At 32.0% G+C, this 16450-nt stretch overlaps 1 protein-coding gene across 1 annotated transcript in view; it reads left to right on the top strand.

The window, feature by feature from the left end:
* LOC136982276 (spectrin alpha chain-like) overlaps positions 1 to 16450 on the top strand; it is a 90688-nt gene that overhangs the window by 73880 nt on the left and 358 nt on the right. Inside the window, 12 exon segments of the mRNA XM_067278753.1 lie at positions 948 to 1206; positions 1291 to 1367; positions 6555 to 6691; positions 6827 to 6899; positions 6972 to 7088; positions 8537 to 8716; positions 9247 to 9359; positions 11150 to 11167; positions 12302 to 12356; positions 13473 to 13669; positions 13998 to 14051; positions 16130 to 16424. Coding sequence (XP_067134854.1) covers positions 948 to 1206; positions 1291 to 1367; positions 6555 to 6691; positions 6827 to 6899; positions 6972 to 7088; positions 8537 to 8716; positions 9247 to 9359; positions 11150 to 11167; positions 12302 to 12356; positions 13473 to 13669; positions 13998 to 14051; positions 16130 to 16424 — 1575 coding nt within the window.

Genomic DNA, 16450 nt, shown 5'->3' with positions numbered 1-16450 from the left:
ATATTAAGAATGTTCCTATTTAGTTCACCTGTTGTTTTGTTTAGCACAATACATATAAGAAAATTCCCTATAATTTTTTATTTTTGTGTTTGTTTAGCTATACAAAGGTTTGATGTAGCTCTTTAGATGTATACTTTTTAGAGTAGGATGATGTAGCTTGTGAAGAATGGTATATCAGCTTGAATAAATGCAGAGTAATATCGACATAAAATTGATTGATGACTGATTGCTTGAAAGTAATTTTATTTTTTCTTTTTGCAATATCTCTCAGCTTATCACTTGCCACTTTGAGTTTTATGAAAACATAATTTTGTAAAATACATAAGCCCAGTGTGCACAATTCTCATTCTTCAACATGGCTAGCTAAACTTTCTGATTCTGGTCATAGAGTGGCACTGCTGCTTGTACTTTGGTGACAGTTGTTATAGACAAAAATAATCTCCTTGCTAAATGCCCCAATGGTCACAGTAAGTGCAAATTTGGTTTATACCCAAGCACTGACAAGTTTAAAAATTGGTACTGCACACGAAATGTCTCTCCCTAATTATAATAAAGACAATTAACATATAATAGTTTCGGTTATAGGATAAAATTGTCTCTTAAATTGATAATTTAGCATTCATTTTTAACAAACACACAGAAAGATTACCTGTATCATACCACTTCTTAAAAATTTGAAGCTTTTGGGCATGTATATTGTATATAGTGTATATCTGCATTAGTTCAGTAGCTGTCTTAATTAATATTGCCTTTCAGCAACAAATAAATTCAAATTCCTTTTGCTTAGAACTGTAATGGTTGTCATCAACTAATGTAACTAATCAAATGCTAAATTTCTTAAATAAATAAATGTAAAATTGCATCTATTTTATTTTTATAAAAAGCATTAAAAATAAGATTTTGAAAATGAATGAATGTTTAGTTTGTCAAAAATATAAACATTACAGGGTCTACTAAAGAAACACGAGGCATTTGAGGCCGATTTTGCCGTCCACCGCGAACGCTGCACTGACATCACGTCCGACGGCCAGCAGTTGATGAATGAGGGAAACCACCATTCCGAGAGCATCAACCAACGTCTGGTTCAGTTGCAGTCTCGTCTAGAATCCCTGGAAAGCAGTGCTGTATGCAGAAAGGGAAAACTGATGGACAATTCTGCCTATCTCCAGTTTATGTGGAAGGCCGATGTTGTCGAGAGTTGGATCGGTAATCATTTTAAATTTTCAGTATTACCAAATGGAATTGTATAATTTTAGAAAACAAATTGACCAATGTTTTTTTTATTTAAAGCTGACAAGGAGGTACATGTGAGATCAGAAGATTATGGACGGGATCTATCATCTGTGCAGACTCTTCTTACGAAACAAGTAAGTAATTTGGTTTAATTTTTTTATGAAATCAGATAAAACCAGATTTTCTTATGCACAAGCTGTAGGAAATAATAATAGAAAACTGTAGTAATTTACATATTTAATTTATATGTGATAGTGTCATTGAAAGTAATTTAAAATTACTTTTAAAACAGTAAATGAAACAGACTTTTTTATTATATATGTTGTTGTATATACCAAACTTAAATAAATTGGTATTTATTGAGTCAGTTGCCAATGTTTTCATGCTAAATATTTAGAACTTATTAATTAGTTATACATGTCATTAACTGTATCTACGACAAGAAATATTAATAAGTGATATATAAACTGTCATTTGATTACTTTCAATATCAAATTGGCATCATCATAAAGTAGAGTTTTGTGCATATTTCCTGCTGCATCATGAAGCATTTAAAATGCAAATTGACAGTTTTATAATCTTTTGTATTGAACACATGGGCCAAATTTCATTTCAGAAGTTATATTTAATAATCATTTCAAAACTTCAATCCAATTTGTCACAGTAATAAAATTATTTGTAACTATTATATTAAAGTTTAATAGTGAATAATCCATTTCCTTTGAAATGTTTTGACAAAATTTTATAATAAAAGAATTTTTAGCCTAGAGCAGGGGTGTCAAACTCAAACAACTTAAGAGCCAAGTTTTTGTCTGGAGTATGACAGTGGGCCAGATGTTTTTAACTTTTGTAGCCAAAAATTTTCTAAAAAGTAGCACAAAAGTAGCTGACTCAAAAAACTCTTTTTTAATAACCTGAGATTTGACAATAAATTTAAAAAAACGCCATTTGTACTTTTCCAGCAATAACTTTAATCACAGAACATTTTCGGCCAATTTACAGGCTTGAAGCAGGTCTGTAAACTGATTCGGAAATAAGGATTGCAAAACTCAAAGTACAAGGATAAATTGTAATCTATATATATAATCGAGACGAGTTGATAATAATAATAATAATAATCAGTGCAGAGCCCAAACGGTTAGGAGTTGAAAGTTGAAATTTGGTACACAGTTAGGGTACGTCACGAGAACGCACACTAAGAAGGGATTTGTTGAAATTCCTCCCCACAGGGGAGAGGGACAGGATTAAGGCTTAACACTTTCATCAACAATGGAAGTGTCAACAATGGAAATATCAACAATGGAAGTGTTAAGAGAAAGCGACGTGCAAGACGCAGATGCAGTTTTTTCGCTTTTGCGGGAAATCGAACATATTTTTAGACCCATCTAAAAATTCTCTAATTAGTCTGGAAACAGGGGGTCCCAATTCTTGCATTCTGTGAAAAAGGGTAAGGTTGACTATAACGTAATAATCTTAATTTTCTCTAAAACGGTTAGGAGTTGAAAGTTGAAATTCTGTACACTGGGTACCAAATTTAAGTACCAAAGTGTTAAGTAACAATGGAAGTGTTAAACAACAATGGAGAACAAGAGAAAGCAACGTGCAAGATTTACGGGCACTGGAGGAAAAAAAGAAAAAGAGTAATATGTTAGAACATATTCGATTTTCAAATTTAAACAGATTAGTTCGGTTTTTCTCGACTTTTCTTCTTTAGAACATTCGATGAAAATCGAATGATATAATCAGAACACGTCGTGAAAATCGAACAATATTAGAACATTCGATTTTCAAATTCGATCTTTCTTTAGAAAAACTTAATTCGTTGATGAAATTACTCTCTTTTTTTGTGACTATAATGTCTATAGTGACTATCTTAATCTTTGCTATCGTTACTTTTGCCCGAGCAACGCCGGGCTTACTTGCTAGTTTACTAATATTTCAAAAACACTCATTTTATATGCAAAATAGTGTGAATTATGTAATAAATGATCTTGCAAAGACAGACTTTAATTTGAAATTCAAAAGATGAAATAGAGAAAACATAATGTAAACAAAAAATTAAACATAAAAATAAATCAAATAAAATAGATAACTCTAAGTAATATGAATAAATAAAAATAAAAACAATAGTAATACTAATAATTATTTAGTTCAACAGTTTTGTTTATTAAGTATTATTTATTTAAGTACAAAATACCACATTTTCTTTGGTATCAAGATGATAAAATATAAACAAATAGTATTATTGAATTCATGTCGCGGGCTGCAAGTAATTGTCTCGCAGGCCGTATCTTTGACATGCCTGGCCTAGAGCATAGATTCACAACCTTTTTTTGGGTCATAGCCCACTTTTTCAAACAGTGATTTGATGGCATCCCTCTTAGGTGAAGTAAATTATATATTGAAAAACAAGGACAGATTTTTAAAATTACTTTATTAAAAGATATTAACAATATTGGTGTATTGCTCAAAGTTTGATTAATAAATATATATTATTAAAAAAATCAATATAATATTATTAGTTAGAGGGCTGAGCTTGGTGTAACAACACTAATTTTTCAATGTTTGGTGCCATATTTGTCATCAACAATCTTAACTCGCCACATTCCACTATTCACAATCAGTTTCTTTTCTTTGTTAGTAAATTGCTGATTATGCTAAATCCTCTTTCAGCTAATTATTATGATGGGAATGCAATAAAAAACTTCTTTGATGCAGCCTATAAAGCCAGATATAATACTGGAATTTGCCTTTGAAGCCAAAATTCTTGATATCCATATTTTAATTTTAACTCTTCATTTGTTGACAATTCTATCAACTCCTCCTACAGTGATAATTCTGCTGTTTGTAGTTTTGAGAAAGGTTCTAGTACCCAATTTGGAATGGTCATGTTGAAATCTATTTGTAAAATCTTTAAGAGCTTCTAAATGCTGGCAAAATACCAGAATGTCATCATTGTTTGTTTCCACAGACAAAAGATTCAGAAACTGATAGAATTGTCTCTAACCCAAATTTTGTTTGTACAAAACAAGTTTTGACACAAATGCAGAAATAGTTGCCTTTGCTTTGATCAAATTCAAATCATCTTGCAGCTGTAGATTGTTTCATTAAATTTATTACATAAATTAGTTAAATAAGTTGTATCATTCTTAAATTTCAATAAATTCTCTCAACAAATCATCTTTGTTTTCAAAAAATGTTATAACTGAGTGAAAGAGGTCATAAAATCTTTTTAGACAAGTACCCTTTGATAGCCAACGAACTGTGTGCAATAGTAAATAATTGAAATCTTCATTGTTTTCATCACAAAGTTTTCTAAACAATCTATCATTGAAAGTGTTGCTTCTGATCTTGTTAAGTGCTGTAATTACATACTGTAGTGAGCAATGAAGGTGATCACTAAGGTTTTTTGTAACCAAATGTTGTCTGTGAATTACACAATGCACGGTGACTACATTTGGTACTGCCTTTTTAAATATGGAATCAACCCGTGGTATCGGCCAATCATTGCCGGAGCACCGTCAGGTAGCGATGGACATGAGGAATACCTTTTTCTTTAAAATAGTGTTCCAATACATCAAATATAGATTTACCTTTAGTATCCATTTTTAATTTTTTTGCAAATAATAGTCTTGACAAATTTTTTTCATATTTTATGAAGCAAACATACACAAGAAGTAAAGACTCATTGTTTGGTAAAGTAACTGTAAAGAAAACTCGGTAGTTTTCAAAAAATTGGTTAGGGGACTCTACATCTTTGGACATTTTGTCGATTTGTGTCTGTACTGTATTATTGCTTAATGGAATTTTCTTAATAATATCAGATGGTGGCTTGTGCAATACAGTAAACAAAATCTCACAACTGGCAGTATCAAATTCTTCTTTAATAGTGTGCAGTTTTCTCAATTTCACAATAAGCAAGGAAATTTAAAAGGCACGTAACCCATTATCATCATGTTTCGATGCTGCTGAAAACATACCAGCTAAAATTGGACATCTCAAATGTTGTCCTTTGAGCATTTGAAAGTAAGATAAATTTTTATCTTTTCTATCAGAATGTATTTTGGTCAAATGTTCTAATTGTAAAGGTTTCTTGGCTTCATTTGAGAAAACTCTGGCAAATCAGGCATATTGGTAATGTCGTGTTTAAGGGTGCCTGAATAAAACCATATTTCAAATATTCAACATTGTCTACATTTTTTTTTTGAATCTGACATGGGTCTATCTGTAAAAATATAAAAAAAATTTTTTTAATCTGCTGTGGCCACCACAGGACCAACCTTCACCATATTAAATAAATTTTAAATTTAAATTTTAAAAGATAGTTTTAAATTATGTTACTAATGTCAGTCGGTAAAAAGAATAATAAACAAATAATAATAGTAAATATGTAGGTACTTGCCTCTGTGACAAATAATTACAACAAAAATATATTTTTAATAAGTGGTCCATGTAAGTTATCCTTTGAATGTGATCTGTAGATACCGCATGGAAATTTTAGGTTCACATTTGTTCTGAAGGAACTTTGAAACAACCTTCTATGGATAAAAGCCTCACATATTTATAGTAGTATTTAATGAACCTGTCAAAACATGCATAGATTCAATATTCTGCACATGTGTTAATCTTGTCATGACCTATGCAAACTTGTAAATATAAGCTTTGTTGATCAAGCTGGAACATGCGCACACACTGTGGTGCACTGTTTAGTGCACTGCACATTCTACAACTCATTCCATGTACTAGTCAAAAAGATATTAGGAACAAAGCTATAATGTACCAATACCAACTTTTAATACAGACTGATCTTGATTAAAAGACATTTAGAACTATTTGTTGAAACATGTGTTTGATGATTTTTAGAATTAATCAAACTTTTCAGCACATTCTTGTGAGTATTGCTGAGGGGGCAGCGATTGGTCCTCAATGCTGCCTAAATTTGCCTTGGACCTAAAAAAGCCTCCTTAGATCTCTTCAACACCCACTGGTGAGTGGTACTGACCTCGTTGGTAACCACTGGTCTAGAGTAAATTAAATCTAGATGATCAAGATAAGTAATGAAATTCCAAATTATAGAACATTATTTAATTTGGTTTGAGTTTTATCCCATACTGGTATAATGCATATTAAAAGTTTTCAACAAAACTGAACATGATAAATTATAATTATCAACATAGAAAATGTTAAAAGGATGGCAAAATATTTTTAATTAAATAGAATAAACAGGTTTTAGAATTTGGCATAATTTCTTTGATATTTTAACATTATTTGCTATTTTAATTTTAAAAGTTTTTAACGATTCTAATTTATTTATTTAATAGGAAACATTTGATGCTGGATTGGCTGCGTTCGAACAGGAAGGAATTCAGAGCATAACTCAGTTGAAAGATCAGTTGGTGACTGCACATCACGATCAGACTCCTGCTATTATTAAAAAACATGATGACGTAATGGAGAGGTAAATAAAATTTGGTCATGTATACAATACACTAGAAATATTAAAGCAGAAATTTACATTTGAGAATTTTTCATTTGTTTTAATTTATATGCTTTAAATATCTGTTTAGAATTGTTAATAATAATAAATTTTCAGATGGCATAATTTGAGAGCTGCTTCTGAAGCACGAAAACAGAGATTGTTGCAAATGCAAGAGCAGTTTAAGCAGGTTAGTATCAGATCTAATAGCCTATTTTAACTATAAATCAATTATCTAATTAATTTTTTTCTGTTGTTTTAGATTGAAGATCTCTTTTTGACCTTTGCAAAGAAGGCCTCTGCTTTCAACAGTTGGTTTGAAAATGCCGAAGAAGATCTGACAGACCCTGTCAGATGTAATTCTATCGAAGAAATAAAGGTAATAAATAAATAAATTTTTTTAATAATCTCCTATGCTGTTTAGATCCATAATGCTAACATTTCATCTAACACAATACTTATAATTAAAGAAATAGAATCAAAACATTTTGGAGACACACATGATAATCCTAAAAGATAAAAAAAATATATATGTATCATGTTAATTTAATTTTTTACTTTGCTTCTGAAGTTTATAAGCAATTATCAAATTAATTTGGAAAAAATCATATCACAGTAATATTACCATATCAAAAAGCCAAAATATTCTTGAAAATTGTTACAACAATTAATTATTAATACAGAATCACAATTCACAGCCAGTAAAATAGCAGATCAGTTTAATGAAAGTGTATTGCTTCAATTCAAAGTTCAAATCTACAAATATTTTTTCAACAAGTATATATATATACAGCAAACAGCAAGAGGGCTGGATCGAACAACTCAACACTGAACTACACACCATAAAACCAGAGTTAATAAAATTGTCAACCAGCCAACAGAAAAACTGGAAAGAAGAAATAGTATTGGCCTGACTGAGAACTGGACACACAACTAACACATAACTAATAACAAGGGATACCCAACCTAACCATATCCAATATGCTCAACTTGCCACTCTCACTTACCACCCGACATATATTACAAACATGCCCTCAGTACAAAACAGCCAGAGAATGCTACCTTCGACAACAAATATCTTCAGATGACCAAGCTCTACGAAATGTACTAGATGAGAATGGACAAATTCAACTTACTATGGCATATCTGAAGGTAATGAACTTATATACAGAACTCTAGGATATAGTAAAAGACTCAAGAGGCTAGACTGGGTATAACTGGCTAGACTGGACACTTTTTGGCCTATCTAGGCCCTTGTGTCACAAAACTCCAAATCCAAGCAACCAATTAATTTTATATTATACTCATAATTTTATAAATGCAAGTTAAACATAGAAAAAGGTAATCACAATAGAAGAAATACTAGTTTTTTGTCAATTTTCATGGATTTAATTGGTATTTAATGAGTATTATTGGTCTAAATATTTATTTGTAACTGAACAAAATAAAAAAGAATGTTCATTAACCTTTCAACAGTGGGATAGTCAGGTATGGTGCTATCTCAAAGTAGTGGAGAATAAACGTGGGAAATTTTTAAAGTATTTTTTTCATGCATTTTTTTTTCTCATTACTTGTTTGGAAAAAGATTTTGTAAACAGTTATGTCTAGTAAAGAAAAGTCTTTTTTTTTATTGTTACATAATTTATTTTTTATGTGAATTTTTCTTTTCACGGTAGTTTTTGGCAATACTCCCAAAAGAATTTAACGGATATATACGTCCCTCACCACTGCCACACGACCGCCCTTGACGGATATATATGTCAGTCAGTGTAGAGTGGTTAACATTGGCATTGCACATTTATCTAAAGTAAAATTTTCTTCCAACAGGCACTGAGAGAAGCTCATGCACAATTCCAGGCCTCCCTGAGCTCTGCTCAGGCAGATTTCGAGGCCCTGGCTGCACTGGATCGTCAAATCAAGAGTTTCAATGTGGGTTCGAATCCTTACACTTGGTTCACAATGGAAGCTCTCGAAGACACATGGAGAAACCTTCAGAAAATCATTCACGTAAGTATTACATACTTCACGTACAATAAAAATAATTGTTTAATGTAGAACTATTTATAGAACAGTTTAGTTAATATACTGTATAAGAACATCTTGTATTATTAATGAAAAATATTGTAAGCTTACTGAGGGTTTTTCCCAGTTTAAAATTAAATCTTAAATGTTTAGAATTTAATGCATTTTCAAATTTCCTTTTTACACAACACTTCAAAGCTTAGTTGGCTGGCTAGCTGAGGCATCAGCTTGCTGCTTTTGGGATCTGGAATCAAATCCAGGCAAGCATATTGCATAGTTCGTGGAATAAAACTGATGTGTCAACATCACCACATCAAAAGATCAGTAGAAACATTAAGTAATGTGTGACTATATTTATTGGCTTTTATGAAAACAATATTTAGAGTAAAATTTGTTATGCACTAACATATCTATCCTTTAATCTCTTTTCTGAAAATATTTTTAAAAATATGTCAAATATAAGTATTTGAATTATTATGACAGCTAAAATAATGAAAAACTTCTCCAATTAACAGGAAAGAGATATTGAATTGACCAAGGAAGCCCAGCGTCAGGAAGAAAACGACCGTCTCCGAAGAGAGTTCGCCAAGCATGCAAATGCATTCCATCACTGGTTGACAGAGACAAGGTTACCAATTTAAATTTATAGTATCATTAAGATTTTGAAATTTCAAAGACAACTTTACAGTAATTAGAGTTTACTTAGACTTCATCTTTCCTGATTTTCTATCTGTTCAATCTTGTTTTGAATAGATTCTCTTTTAAGAAGATTAATGTAAATAAAAGTTTCTTTAGAAAAATAGTCATTATAAAAATACCTTTAATATTAAATTGTGCTAGTGTAGGATTTCTAGAATATGCAAAGATAATTCAAATTTGGTAAATTCCATATAATTTTCACTAGGTTTGCACAGTTGAAGAACATGTCCACATGTAGTTGTGGGAAAGTATTCATTCAAAATATGGAGATCTAGATTGTATGCCAAATAATATAGTTTATATAAAAGTTGAGATAATTGAAATTATTTTTTTACTGGATTTGAATGTTATAGAAATGTGAAGAGAGATTATTTCATAGTCACTGTTTATTAGTGAGGTTGAGGCCGAAGTTTTAAACGCAAAAACGTGTACGTCAGACGTTCAGCGCCACTTTCCTGTAAGCCTAGAAGTTTGACAATGGTGTTTGGAAAGTCAGTGGAATAATGCTTGACAATTCAAATTCCATTGTCAAACTTCTAGGCTTACAGGAAAGCGGTGCCGAATGTCCGACGTACACGTTTTCGCATTTAAAACTTTGGCCTCGACTTCACTATTATCAAAGCTAATACAACTTCAGAATGTGTATGGATAAGTTTGATGTTACCTTGTAATGGTTTATGTATGCTATAAAAATTGCAGTAGAATTTCTTCACATCTCTCTGCTTAACTGTATTGTTTGATGCAAAATAATCATGTTCTCTTTAAACTATTTCAATCCATACAAAAAAGATAAACACAAGAAATTTTACAATGTGTAATTTTTTGACTAAAACTAAATATTTGTATGAAGTTTAACATCTCCCATTGATTATTACACACTTTCTATATGATAATCAATGTAGAAAATAGTGTTAATTAAAACAAGAATTTTTGATATAATGCTTAAACGGATTGTCCAATGTCTGATGGTCATACACAGATTTACTACTAGATATTTTTTTGTAAACATGTGTTTGGCAGTATGTGCATGCAACCATTTTTGTAGTTGACTACACCTATAACACTATACTTACGGAACTCAAAATCATGTATAAATAGTGTTTGTGTTTATACATAATTTTGATTTCCGTAAGTATAGTGTTATAGGTGTAGTCTAACCACAAAATACCATATGACAATTCATTTATAATTAATGATTACAGCATTGATTGAAATCGGCCCACTCGCTTCACTCGTGAGAAATTTCCATTCATGCCGTAACTTGCCCGAGATATCTCGGGCTAAGGGCTGAACGCGATAATATACTATTGTCCATCTGTATAAACATATGATAATTTGACGTGTTTGTTTTTAGCACAATTTTAACTTCTCTCACGCTGTTGGCTACCATGTAAACATGGTCATACCATTACAAATCGACGAACACTTCTAATTTATCACAATGTTCAGAGTTGAGTTTGAATTACCTTTGCACATTTCTTACATTATTTCTCAACACTGAGATATGTTAAGTAATTCTTAATTAATTAGAAACAAATTGTACTTACAATTATCAAACATTTTATTTTTAGCTGCTTGTATAGTTTTGTACTAGATATAAAATACAAACTATTTATCCAAATTTGTGACTGTTGCTAATATGTATATTATTTTTTCTTTTCCCGTGTCGTTGCGTGTTCCCGATGTCCCCGTGACTGTGTCTGCACTTTCCTTCTTCAGAATGTGGCTCCTCGACGGGTTAATATTTCTTTTATACTTTACTAGATATAAGTTTTTACATAAATGAATTGTTACATATTTAGTATAAGTGATAACATACAAAAAAATGTCTGAATTTTGCATTACCAGATATTGGATTCATGCTGAATCCCACTTTGCCAATTTTTAAGCACTGATTAAGATTTCCTAAGCAATCAGCCAGTGTATTTTAGCATCCCACTTTGGCATAAAGTTGTTAATTAAAAGCAAATTAATGCTAAATTATGATATTAAAAAATACATTTAAAATCTAAGTTAGATTAACCTTGTTTGTTTGAATTAAAAACTTCTCAAACATGAAAAAAGATTATTTATAACAGCTCTCAAACAAATTTCATAATGCAACAATGTAAATATATCTGATTTGATAGTTGTCTTTAGAGAGATTTTTAGTCTTTGATTTTTGATTTGAAAAAATTACAGTTGACTTATGACTCCAGTTTGTAAGTACTTTAACACTCAACATATTTGAATAATCTCCCTGATTTACTGAACAAGATACTGGATATGATAAACAATGACTGAAGTATTTGTATGCTATAATTAGGAGGAGCTTGTAAGTTCCTTGCCTTTGTTAAAACTACAGTACTAGGCAGCAAACAGTAATGGTAAAAAAAAACAAATAAAATAAAGTTGTATCTAATAATTTATATATTGGCAAATAAATTGGAAACTCTTGCTGAAATTATTTCCACTAGTGCTTGTTCTCTAGCATAACAGCTTTGTTGTACGTACATGTCATGCAATGATTTGTGTTAAATGTGCATTTGGTATATCGAATACTTCTGTACCCTTTATATTTTGGCTGTCGACAAATTTCCACGTCCTTAGTTCGAAACCGGTCTTGAAAGTCTGATAAAGTGCCAGCAACATTTTGAATCGAGGACAAGAAAAAATTGTCTTCAATGGCTACGCTTAATTATATAATGAGGAAAGTTTATTTTTGAATAGCTAAATTTTGTTTTTGGCTATTCAATGCAATATTGGAATTTGTGCATTTTGTAATATTTCAGACATTAGTTAATAATAGACTTATTGAAAAAGGAAGCTAAATTATTTAAATTTTCAGATGTAGTTGTAATTATTATTTAATTCATTTTTTAATATAACTAGATCGTCTATGATGGAAGGAACAGGAACATTGGAAGCTCAGCTGGAAGCCACTAAGGTTAGTGTTATTTTGTTGTCAAAAAATATCACACCTAAAAGAAGCTCAAAACAAATGTCGGAAACTGATCACTCAAAGTCATGTCATTTCAGAGGAGCTTTGCTCATAGTGAGTGTTTGATAAAGAATTTAATATTTATGATGCAGCATTAAAATGAATATTTATTATATATGTGAAAGAGCATGGTAATATATCTGTAAAACATTTGATGCATTTATATTATTTAAAACTTGTTACTTAAGAAAATGTAATAAAATTCAATTCTAAATTTTTGGTGCATTTTAGAGAGGAAAAATTTTTAAATAGTGTATTTTAAGATTATTGTATAATTGATGAAGAGTGATTCTTCAGTAGATTTATCATTATTGAGTATCTTTCTCTGGTTTGACAATTCTTATGCAGGGTGTTAACAATAAGACTGGCCAAACTTCAAGAAGCAGTAGAACATCAAAAAATAAGTGTAATTAGGAGAAAAGTTAGAATTTCAAACTACTTTCAATGGCTCAGGCTGCTCATATTAAGAAGACTGATGACTGAATTCAACAATTTTACAAGTTGGTATAGCACAAGCTATGATAATAGCTGAAACAGCACACAGGGAAACAAGAAAAATAGCTAACTTGAATCAGCTGTAAACAAAAGAAAAATGAAGTTATTTCAGCCTTAGAAAAAATTTAAATCATAAGACTTGTTTAAAATACAACTAATAAAATTTTTACAGCATAAATATGTTAATAACAAAATAGATTGTAAAGTTTATTTATAAAAATAATAGGGTTTTTAGGGACTAAATATTTTAGTCCTGTAATGAAAAAATATATTTTTTGTTATTAAGTCACTTCACTTTTTTATATTAAAAGGGGTCAAACTAATTAAAGTGATTATTTTCATAAGTAGTTCTTTAATCATAAAAAAAAATATTGATGGAGATCAAGTTTTTTTGCACCTTGCTTAGGACAATCAAATGAAAGTAGAATTTGCAAGAAAGTTTACAGTCCTTCCTAGTGTGGTCTTCTTAGCTCCTTCATTTATGAATACTTCTGAAAACAAAGTTTTTAAAATAAATGTAATACTCCTTCTAGGCACTCATATATTTATTTTGTTATTTTTTAATAGCGAAAAGCTGGAGAAGTCAGAGCAAAACGCAGCGATCTGAAGAAGATAGAAGATTTGGGAGCACTCCTAGAAGAACACTTGATTTTGGACAATCGGTACACTGAGCATAGTACCGTGGGACTGGCCCAACAGTGGGATCAACTGGATCAGCTCGGCATGCGTATGCAACATAACCTTGAACAACAAATTCAGGCACGGTGAGTGTTGGCAAGGTTCCTGATACTGCTGGGAAAGTCCAGGTTTGCAGAATGCTCTCGCTCGAGATGAATTCTTTCCTTCTCTCTCCCAGGCCATTCCCTTAATCGATATTGCAAACAATACATATTCCCATCAGGATATCTAGTCTTGGGTTATGCAAGTACCATACAGTATAAACTCATTTTGCAAAACTACATTACCTTCACCACCACACGTCTATTGCTATTTGCATAACTTGAGACAATAGAATTACTGGAAAATGAACTTTGTGTATGTTCATTCACTGTAAAAATTTCATTAATATAATTTTTATCATATTTATTTTAGAAACCAGAGTGGTGTGTCGGAAGATGCCCTTAAAGAATTTAGCATGATGTTCAAGTAAGTTGCTTTTAATTAGCTATTTTTTCATAGTAATATTTACTGGAACAAGAAAAAGTATTCCTTTCCACATTTAACATTGTAGAAATAATTCTATTTGCAATATTAGACAGAAAAACATAGTATTACTAGGGACAACACAGAATTGAAGCAGTGTTGCACTTTTGCAACTTAAAAGTTTTTAATTAGTATGAATACATTCAGAGTGCCAATGTGTATGTAAGGATGTGCATGTGTGAGTGATCAGAAGAAAAATAGTTGCTGGCACAGACAAGCGGTCCTTACATTCACTTGGCATCAACTGCTCTGTTCATTTTTTGCTGCCTGTTTTCCATTAGGCATGTTCAAAGCTTTCTTCCCCTAAATTCCATCGGGGAGCATGGATCTTTGTCACTTTTGATTCCACTGTATCTTAACAGAATCATGGACTCATTGCAGTTAATATAAAATGGCAAAGTTCAATCAAAATTGATTAGTCAAATTTTGAAAACAAACAATTCTGTAAGCTGCATAGGCTTATAGAATTGTGTTTGTTTTCAAACAGAAGAGGTTTGCTAATGATCCACGTCAGCTTGTCTCCCCTAGTACAGGACTTAAGTGATTTTATTGCATATTATTTCTACAATACATGTTAAACCAAAATGTTGTATCTTCCTAGGCAAAAACAACAACTAATTCTAAAATATAATTTCTTGAGGAGAAATACACCTATTAAAATATCTGTACAGTGAAATGAAAAGCGGAAAATACGGGCCAGAAATACAGGGGTACTAAGATAGTCAACAGTACATACTATGACCATTAATGCCTGTTTCAGTCGGCACTTCTGTTAGTCCATTTTAGCAATTGCAGCATCGGATGCAAAATGGACAATCAGTCGAGCATGACGTCCAAAGAATCTAGGGGTTCTGTAATACACTTCCCGACTGCTGAAAATATCAAACCAGCGGATATTCACTGACAGACACTTTTCATTGTACTAATTGGTAAAGTTGCAAGTGTACTCAGAGGACAAAATATTTTCTTCCAGACAAATGTTGGCCATTTCTGAGTAAGTTCATAGACATAGACAAGAATATTACGATTGCCATAATTGGGGAGAATCTTTTTGCAACAGTGGATGAATTTACCAAAGAACTGAATGTTAGTCACAGGCTTCCACAAGTTGCAATACAGACAGGAAAGGTATTGTCAAAAGTGGTGCCTAAATTTCTCATCAGAGGACAAACTTGAACAACTAGCAAAAAGTCTGGACCATCTATCTGTAGTGGTGGTGTTGTGAAGAAAAGACTTTCTGAACTGTGGATGATGTAGGATCTGGTATCTTCCAGGACTGAGTAACAGCACTAAGCATTTCTTGGAAACACACCACCTCACTGCAAAAACAAAGCAAAACCACCATGTCCAGAATGATCAAAAAAATTTTTCTTTGATCATTATTGTCTAATTCTTGCCCACTTCATGGAAAATGGCAAAAAAGTCTACACTTGGTATTACTCACAGTGGTCCATTTGCAAGATTTCTAAGGCCTGGAATTTGGTGCTGGAGTAAATTTTTCCCAAATGTCATCCGGCAAACTTTGAAAAGTTTGGATGGGAAATTGCAAAGTAACCTTCATATAGTCCAGACTTGTCACCTAGTGACTTTTGCATCCGACCAGATGAAAGACGCATTTCAGAGGCAGTCTTTATTTTTTTACTGGTTCTTGCTTCTTTAGAATTACATTCTTAAATATGGATAGTGGTAATCTAATAAAAGATTGGAATTACATACTTGAATTAAAAAAAGTAGTGTAAAATCCACATTTCTCCAGCATTCCATCTCTCTTACAACAGAGAATATTCTGAGAAATGTTAAACGGCATATTGGAGAAGATAATTCCTGGTTTTCATTTTACTGCAGTTCTCAACACTATGGCATCCCTGTTCACTCTAAAAAAAACTTTTTCAATGTACAGGGATACCTTAGTGTTGTAAATTAACACTGTAACAAGGCCCCTTACTTTCAGTTTAATTAATTTTATCTAGTAAGATCCAATTTTTAGTTTGAATTTTAATTTGCATTTGGATACATTCCAGGCACTTCGACAAGGACAAGTCGGGAAGGCTCAATCACCAAGAATTCAAGAGCTGTCTGAGAGCCCTGGGATACGACCTGCCCATGGTGGAGGAGGGACAGCCCGATCCAGAGTTTGAAGCCATCCTGGACACGGTGGATCCCAACAGGGACGGCTACGTCTCCCTCCAAGAGTACATGGCCTTCATGATTTCGCGCGAGACCGAGAACGTCCGCTCGAGCGAGGAGATCGAGAATGCCTTCAGGGCCATCACCTCCGGAGACAGACCCTACGTCACGGCGGAGGAGCTATACGCGGTAAGAACCCTTTCCCTCCTCCTTCC

Source organism: Centruroides vittatus, unplaced genomic scaffold, assembly GCF_030686945.1.
Source record: "Centruroides vittatus isolate TY-2023 unplaced genomic scaffold, ASM3068694v2 contig_817, whole genome shotgun sequence".
Classification (NCBI taxonomy): Eukaryota; Metazoa; Arthropoda; class Arachnida; order Scorpiones; family Buthidae; genus Centruroides; species Centruroides vittatus.
This window is presented reverse-complemented; position numbering and strand designations above follow the sequence as displayed.